Here is an 8,874-nt window from a genome sequence, read left to right as displayed (position 1 = left end):
CCTGGGAAAATGCGCGTCACCCGTTTGTGCATTGAGAAGTTTGCAGTGAAATCGTGATGGATTGTTGGGGAGAGACGGCTGCTTGTCGATCTGTTGCTTCCTGTGGTTGAAGTCTGGTGCAGCGCGAAAGTCGTTGCAGTCTCAGACAAACGAACATTGAGCTGTTTTAACGACAAGCCAGAGCTGTTTTATCCGCTGATCCTAGTGTTGAAGAGGACACTCGATACTCACCAAACTGTTTCTTGCCTGCAAATGTGTGACGCGCGAGGTTGTCTGCGCCGTCTATGGTCTGCACGGATTTAAATCTGTTTGTGGAACTTGGACTCAGGAACTTCTGAGAATCTATTTTGTTATTAGTATTTGTTGTGAATAAATATTCTTTGTGAAATGATTTTTTTTTCCCTTTTTTATAAATATATATATATATAAATTTATTGTGTAACAGGTGGTTACATTCTGGCTATCCTGGGTTAATGTAAATTTTGACAGGTTTTACCTTGTCTGGCGCCCGAATTTTTCTTTAAGAGAGTTATTTGAGATAAGGCGGCGACCACCGTTACACATTTTCTTATTCAGAAAACACAAGGACACCCTATAATTACCTCAAGTGCCACACTGAACTGAAATAGGATGCACTTATCCATGTGTGAACATTGAATACTGTAGCAAATCTGATGACACCAATCAGAAACTCAGAAGAATAATATAAATAGGGCCACCTGTGATTATGTGCTTTGGAAAATGAATCCTAGTGGTAGGAGGGAAAGAGTGGGGAAAATAATAAGGGGGACAGGGTCGAAGGACATTTGTTCCTGATGAAATCCAAAGCATTGTAGTTGACCCATGTTCTTGTTCATGAGGAAAGTTGCTTACAGGCTCATCTGCAGGGATTTTATACTACTTACACATACAGTATAATATATATATATATATATAGTTTGCAGAACTGGGAGACGATTGCCTATATGGAGGGAGAGAAAGTCTTTTTAGAAAACTAAAAAAACAGTTGTACTGTAGGATGGAAAATATGGTCACCAATATTGTAATGCAATTTAGCCGAGGATGAACAAAATTTTTACTGTAATTGTATATTGTATTGCATGCCAAGTTCATTTTAACTTTTCTTTTTTTAGTGATTTTAATTACTGCAAGATCTCTTTACAGAAGTGTAATGAAAATAAACTTTTCTTAAAGCTCACTCTTGAATTTTACTGTATCTGCACCCCTCTATTTATGTTGTATACTGCAATAGACATTAAGCTGTAAAATCAGTGTGGCAAATTTTAGGTTAATATCTCAAAAAGTAAGATTTTGTTTGGGCGCAATACCGTTTCCACTAGACAGAATACGTTTCCCTATCTGATCAGCTCTTGTGGCATTAGAGCCCACATTGGCTTGCCTAGCATCTTAGTTTGTTCATGTTATTGGCTGGCACTTGTATGAGTGCTTTCTTTGACGACAGCCACCCAGATCTGAGTACCTGTGAGTCAGCACATGAGGGCTTGATGCCATGTGCCTGGAAGCAGGGCTGTGATCCAGCTGAGGCGGTTAGGTAGGCCTATTCTGTGAACAAGATTTACAGACGACAATGTGACACTGGTTCATTGAGGTCATTAATGACCTCCATAGTGAAGTTTGAGATGCCACTCTACAACTGTTGTAAATAATGGCAAAATAAATGTTTGGAAATGTAAATTGATATTTCATACTTACACTTTATATCAAAATATATAAATAACTGGCTTAAAAATACTAACATGCTGGTGTGTATACATACAGTATATATACAGTATATACTGTATAAAAGATAGATTATAGATTTTAAATTCCAGATATTGTATTTTAAAACTAATAATACACTAAGTAACATAAAAATCAAAGGGTCAGTGTTACGATTGGTTAAATGGTTCAGATAACTACCAGGGATAAGAGTTTGATCACGGGTTTATTGTTTGAACTGGGTCATCACAGTAATCTCACAAGCTAGTTATCAATTGTCAGAGCACGGACGCAGTAACCCACTGGCTTTCTATATAATTGATCGATTCCTCTGTTGTGTCTTCATATCTCATTACACTCAGACAGAGAGAGGGGCACGTTCGACCCCATGACCTTGCTCTGAGGTTGTGGGGGCAAATTTTGACGCAAAGACAAGAATGAGCAACCAATGACCCATATATTTAGGCTCATTAAAAAAAAGGGTTTGTCTTCTTCAAAAATTTGATTATTCCAATTATCCCAGTCTGTCAATGTAGACATTTTTGTTTTCTGTATTTTGTCATACAAAACTCTAATGATAGTTTAAAGATACTAATTATAGGGTGTATTATATATATTATATTATTGAAAGAAGACGGAAGACATCTTGAGATATTTTGCAATACGTTATATTCTACAGACAAAAAAATAACTACATTTACCCACCTGTATTGTACAACAAAATACTCTTTGAGTTATAGTTAATCCTAATCACAGATTTCATATTATTTAACTGACAACAGCCTGTCAATAACAAAGACTCTCATTACCAGAGCAATACAGATGGCCATGTGCTGTAATCCTGACCGCAGATCTAGACCATGTAATCAACTAATTAAACCTCCAACCTTTAATCTAGTGCCTTCAGTAATTATTTTTGTGCTATTAGTCTCAAAATAAAGCATTTGGGTTCATGTCTTGGCTGGAGTCGTTTAATGAAAATGCTAATGAACTCCACTCGACCCCCACAGATGTGAGCCTGTTGCGTAACAATGATAGAAAGATGGAGAACAAACAAACCATAGAAGAACACTCTCTGTCAAACAGTGGTTATGATCTTCCATTATGATATTATTTGGTGTTATTTGATCAGCAAATCCACTCTCAAGCAAAATTTGCCCATTCTAGAAAGCTTCTGGAAAAGATTCCTGTCTCTCTATATGTGTAATTATTCTCCTTAAACATTTCTCAACTCATTTTTTTTAAGTCAGTTTAATGTAATTTAAGTTGAATTGACTCAAACATCCAAGTTGATTGTACTTAAGAATTTAAAAAACTTATAAAAACTGAAAAGCATATGTAAAGCAATATGAAAAGTATGACAATATGAAAAGCATTTGACCATTATTATTGAACAAAACAGTACAAATATATTAATTATTCAAATGTATGTCATGCGTGAATTATTATAATAATTTAATTAATTCGTAACATAAATATGAATATATAATATAAATAAGCAAAATAAACCAAAACAAATATTATATTATATTATATTATATTATTATGTATAAGGCGGCAGGTCAGCTTTGTAAAAATTGTCGTTGTTTTTTTACTGTTAAACAAGCAAAACAACTTTCGTAATGCTTTTGGTTAATAGGCCTAACGTTATATAAAGTGGCCTCATCAAATGTCCTAAAATTGTTTGAGACCATTGTATATGCAATTTACTATGGATATATGTTGTTTTATTATGTAAAAAATATATAAACAAGTTGCTAAAAGCAAAGGTGCTATTGTGTTCATCATTGTGTTTTCGAACCTAGGGGATCAGGGGCACGAGGCGTCCCTCTCCTAATCTTCTGAGGGGGCCAGAGAGTATAAAAGGCCTGTAAACCCTGCACCGCTCCCAAGGAAAGCCGAGCGTTGACATCCACTCCTCCTCAGGAGAGAGATACATAAGGGGAACGGTGCTGCAGTTGCACCCAGTCAACAGCCTGTCAATCAACCGGTGAGTAGAACCTTTCAATATTTAATCATCAATAAGGGATGAGTTGTTCTGTAATAATATTCTACAGTAAAGTGTCTATGTGGTTGAAATAAAATAATGTCAAAAATATATTATGGATCTTGAAGGACTTTTTTTTTGTAATAGCTGACCGGATATTATCTTGCTTATCATACAGCTACTTATCGAATACATAATTAAACAGCATGAAATATTGATTTGAGGTTAAATTATTTCATTACGCGAAAAGAGAAATGGACATGAATGGTTGAATGGACAAGTAGCCTAATTTATATAGTTTAGTAGTTAAATGCTAAATTATTCGATCACAGAATATCAAAGTTGACCAAACAGAATAAAATATTCCAAAAAGCTCATCTCTAAAGTATCAAAACGTGTAATGTAACTATTTCAAATAATGACAAATGGTTTATTTTCATTAACATTGTTTATTTAGAGTGGAGGTGGCCATATGCATTCAATAATGCATAATATACTATATATATATATATATGATTTTCAAATTGTAAATATTTAAGTATTCATAAATAAAAAGTATTTATATTTAAGATTTAAAAAATTTGTTTTTTGCAAAATATGTACAAATCATTGACCTTATTATTATAAATATTAAATATTATGTGATTATAAATTTTTGTAGAATTCATTAGGCATCATTGCCATTGCAACACTATTGCATCTATTCGCATTAGTCTTATAATATACCTGAAGGTCATATTTTGACACTTATCTTTTCTGTTTGCTCAGCATGTTTGGTGTTATCCCTGCTCTAATAAGATTAACCCATGTGCAGATTGCCACCATTAGGAGAGGGGAACATTTATTAATCCAAGCTCTGGATTACACAATATGGGTCACCCTACCCGTCACTCATTCCCAGAGCTCATTTCAGGGAGCATGACCATGACAGACATTCAAGTAGAGGAGAATATGTATTTGGATTTGCATATTACTCATCAGTAAGAGGATTGTGGGTACCATATACTGTACCATATGAACCAGTAAACTCTGTTGCAGTAAATTTGGCAAAATCCATGTTTCATAGGGTGTGAACCATAAACTCACTCCAGTTTTTTCTGATATTTTCACATCAGCACTACATCACGGAGAGTGATTACAAAGAGAAGAGACCAACAGTGACCAACAGCCATGAATCTTGAGCTGCCCAAAACAGAGATCAAATCAGCCACCCGTGTCACTGGTGGTCCCGCCACACCACGCAAAGGGCCGCCCAAGTTCAAGCAGAGGCAGACTCGCCAGTTCAAGAGCAAGCCACCAAAGAAGGGGATCCAAGGGTAAGCCGCACTGTCAAAATCATGACTTTCATGATAAAGGCTTTGTGTTATTTCACACATCAGTCATATTTTATTGTACTGCAGTAATAATTTCATTTCATTTCATTTATTTTCTATTCTCTCTTTTCATGGTAATGCAACACGAAATACCACAAGAACAATTTAACAAATCAAACCAACACAAAGTACATTCCATGACAAAAAAAGAACAGGAGTAGGATGAAGAAAAAAATCTTATAAGCTCCTACCCCATTCCTATAAACAAGATTAACAAATTAGATGACCTCACCAACATAAAATGACAAACAACAGAAAACTTAAAAAAAAATATATATATATATATATATATATATATATATACACATGCATATACACATACATATACGACAAGCCCAAACCAGATATAATCTACCTTCAATTACAACACATTTTTCTCTCTTTGTCTATTATTATTATAATGAATATTATTATTATTATCTATTAATACTAATTCTGCTTATAATGCAGTATAATAAATTTAAAACACTTTTTAAAAATGATAATATTGAATAATTCTGCAACATGACTATTTCAATTGAATATATCACTTTTTATTTGACAGTTTTGGAGATGACATCCCTGGCATGGAAGGTTTAGGCACTGGTAAGCATAATCTGCTTTACATTTTTCCTCACGTGTTTTACCATCAGGACAGCATCACCTACCATCTATTCTAAGCCGCCCTTGTCTGACAGGGTTACAGGGTTAGTCTGATCAGACATTATATGTATGTCAGACAATCCTCTCATACTGAGTATCATCAATGACATTATGACATCAGTATGATTAAACAGACCTGAATGCTACCTGGCCTTCAAGCTGATTAAGTTAAAGGACAACTCAGGTGCAAAATGAACCTTTGGCCTAATAACACATTGGTACCTAGTCAACCGTTCTCTGAGATTTTGTTTTCATGATAATCGAATGTAAAGAGTTTTATCTCTAAAAACTGTTTAACGTAGGCTATAACACTAGTATATAGGGAATAGAGTAATGAAAAATAAAAATCGCTAGTTAATACCACTAATACCACAGTCCACTTCATGTATACAGACAGGAGCCATCTTTGGAAAACAGTCTCGACCAATCAAACCACGAACGCTGTTCTTACAGTTCAGCTCACTTAGCGCGGCGCTCGTGGTTTGATTTGTCGTGACTGTTTTCCAAAGATGGCTCCTGCCTGTATACGCGAAATGGACTGTCTTTATAAAATATATTCTTATTAAACCGTCCGTACACTTACAAAGGTGCTTAATAATTCAGTTTGCATGTAGGGACCCTCATTGTGTCACTATGTTAGTGTGGGGATATTTTAAGCCTTGTTAGTGGTATTAACTAGCGATTTTATTTTTCATTACTCTGTGCGCTATATACTAGCGTTATACGCTAAACAGTTTTTAGAGATGCAACTCTTTTTGATTATCATGAAATAAATCTCAGAGAATGGTCGACTAGGTATCAATGGGTTATTAAACCAAAGTTTCATTTTGTCCTTTAAGTCATTCCCTTTGGCTATGATAGATGAACTCATGTTGCTGTGTTTCTACCTACAGACATCACTGTCATCTGCCCCTGGGAGGCCTTCAACCATCTGGAGCTTCACGAGTTGGCCCAGTATGGTATCATCTGAGCCCTTCACCTTCCCATCATCCTCCCTGCCATGGTCTCCAAACCACCAGTCTCCATCCTGGCCATCAGCTCCAAGGGGATCATTCCATTTTTTATAATAGAATAAAAACACAAAAGAGCAACATTTATAAAAATGGAAAAACTAAGAAAAAATGTCTACCCAAAAAAAAAAAAAAATTCTGACTATCCACTGCTCCGGTTTCTCTTTTTTCTTGCAGTCCGAGAACACATTCTGCTCAAATTGTAGAACAGAAAAGTCTATGATCCCGTCAGATTGCGTTCCGTTTGCCTAGAAAAACTGCTGCTCCTTTTCTTTGGTCTTTTCTACTCTCCCTCCATTTTCTTCTGGAACACGAAACATACGCAAGCAAGACAGCCTCAGAGTGAGTTAAAAACAAGAGTCGTAACCGTGAAATGCCTGGCTTCTCATTTCACGTGCCTCGTTGCCTCTTCTGTCCACCTTCGCAGAGTTCGTAAGAAAAGATCTAAGTCCTGTAGAGATGACACTTCACCCTGCTGGCCGACACCAAAACTTTATTTCAGCCCACTCTTTCCCCATCAATATGCAGATTTTGAAATGTTTTAACCTTCCCACTATTAACGTCTGTGTATTCTGGGTAAGGATAACCTCAGGAACGGTTACTTTCTTTAAATATCATATTGGCTTTGTGCTTTGGCAACCCCCTCATTCAACGCATGCATAGCATACGTTAACACATACAGGCACAATTAGATCATTTGAATTCATTTTGGGCTATAATTCTCGGTTTCAGTAAGTAAGGTGACTGTTTGGGAGCAGTGGCTGGCATGTGTCCTTCATCCATGTAGTTGTTTTTCATCAGCATTATTTGCCCTGTTCATCATCATGTCCCACTTTATCATTTTGTCCCATTTTAGTTTTACTAGAAATGAATTCAATATATATTACAATTTATTGCATTGTATATTTTGGTCTACTCATCATATAAGGCTCCATTTAAATGTTCTGTATTTTATAGATTTATGATTTTCTAGCCATCATTCACTTTCACTTTTTTGTCATTGTGTCAAGAATGTTTATTTCCCTATATTTATTTTTGTTGCATGCTCTGTCTTTCACCATTATGTTTTATGTCCATTCATTGATTTGTTTAACTATTAGTTTTGTCATTCTCTATTTCTAATTTCATTTAACGGATTCTAATAGAAAAAGCCAATTTCCCACACAATCAGCTCCTCATTTACCAAAAAATAAATTATATGTCCAAAGTAAATTCTACATTTGTATAAACATACAGTATGTTAATTTTCACATGGATCCTTGTGTATTAAGATTGTGTGTCCTCCTGAATCCTCAAGTTCTGAGTGAAGTTCTCCTGTGTTGTTTTGGCTTGTATTTTGCAGATTTCTAAAGTTTCATAACATCAGTGACTAAAGTGAAGTTTTCTCTCTACAGGATGAGATCAAAATAAAGCTTAAAAAAAATTGTAAAAAAAAAAAAATGATTTGCTTGTTTATTTTTTATGCTCCCGATATCAGTATAATAGTTATTGAGTTGGTAAAAAATGACAGGTTTTAAAAAAGAAAAACATCTTTACAAATATAATGCATTAACTAAAATGTAAAGAATCTACTTCCATATGTTGAATAAAATACACAAATATAAACTTGTATAATATATACGGATCTATAGGCTACAGACAAGTACAGACACTACTGGGCAAATATTACTCCGTTACAAGTAAAAGTTGTAAAGACCTTTTTTTTACTTAAGTAAAATTAAAGAAGTACTCTTTTTTAAAGTACTAAAAGTAAAAAGTAAATGTTATGATTGTTGTATGTAATACTTACAGTACCTTATGCCTCTGAATATATGCCTGCCTAGTAGTACCTACCCTCATATCAATATCAAATTTATTTCTAGAACACAGTTCCAGTTGTGGGATTGAATGTGAGATTAAATAAGTGCACTCAATAAAGTTCACAATGGTTTCCGACACCCAAATGGCTGTTCAGTGTCCTATTTAAAGTTTTTTGGATTTTAGTATGAATATGTTAGCCTTACTGTTATATAAGCTGTGCTCCAAAACAATGACAAAATGTGCATTTAGAAGACCAAACCCAAAGTTGAAAATGAAAATCAGGTTGATATCAGAATCCAAAATCAGATTGATGTTGTCTCCAATGTTGTATTGTGGTTGAATA

General features: G+C 34.8%; 1 protein-coding gene across 1 annotated transcript; it reads left to right on the top strand.

Annotated features, from left to right (window-relative positions):
• The first annotated feature begins 3,530 nt into the window (after positions 1 to 3,530).
• pde6gb (phosphodiesterase 6G, cGMP-specific, rod, gamma, paralog b) lies at positions 3,531 to 8,159 on the top strand. Its single transcript, XM_039665260.2, has 4 exons — positions 3,531 to 3,709; positions 4,822 to 5,022; positions 5,624 to 5,664; positions 6,615 to 8,159. Exons 2-4 carry the CDS (start codon positions 4,877 to 4,879, stop codon positions 6,689 to 6,691), a joined length of 264 nt encoding a protein of 87 aa, XP_039521194.1. The 5' UTR covers positions 3,531 to 3,709; positions 4,822 to 4,876; the 3' UTR covers positions 6,692 to 8,159.
• Positions 8,160 to 8,874: the final 715 nt, after the last annotated feature.

This window comes from Pimephales promelas, chromosome 17 (assembly GCF_988280905.1).
Source record: "Pimephales promelas chromosome 17, fPimPro1.hap1.1, whole genome shotgun sequence".
In the NCBI taxonomy this organism is placed as follows: Eukaryota; Metazoa; Chordata; class Actinopteri; order Cypriniformes; family Leuciscidae; genus Pimephales; species Pimephales promelas.
Note: the sequence above shows the minus strand (reverse complement) of the source record. Positions and strands in the feature narration are given on the sequence as shown.

Excerpts from the sequence above, each read along its gene's own strand:
- pde6gb (XM_039665260.2), top strand. The coding sequence starts at position 4,877 with ATGAATCTTGAGCTGCCCAAAACAGAGATCAAATCAGCCACCCGTGTC. Across the intron at positions 5,023-5,623 it reads CCAAAGAAGGGGATCCAAGG|TTTTGGAGATGACATCCCTG; the intron begins GTAAGCCGCACT and ends TTTATTTGACAG. Across the intron at positions 5,665-6,614 it reads CATGGAAGGTTTAGGCACTG|ACATCACTGTCATCTGCCCC; the intron begins GTAAGCATAATC and ends TTCTACCTACAG.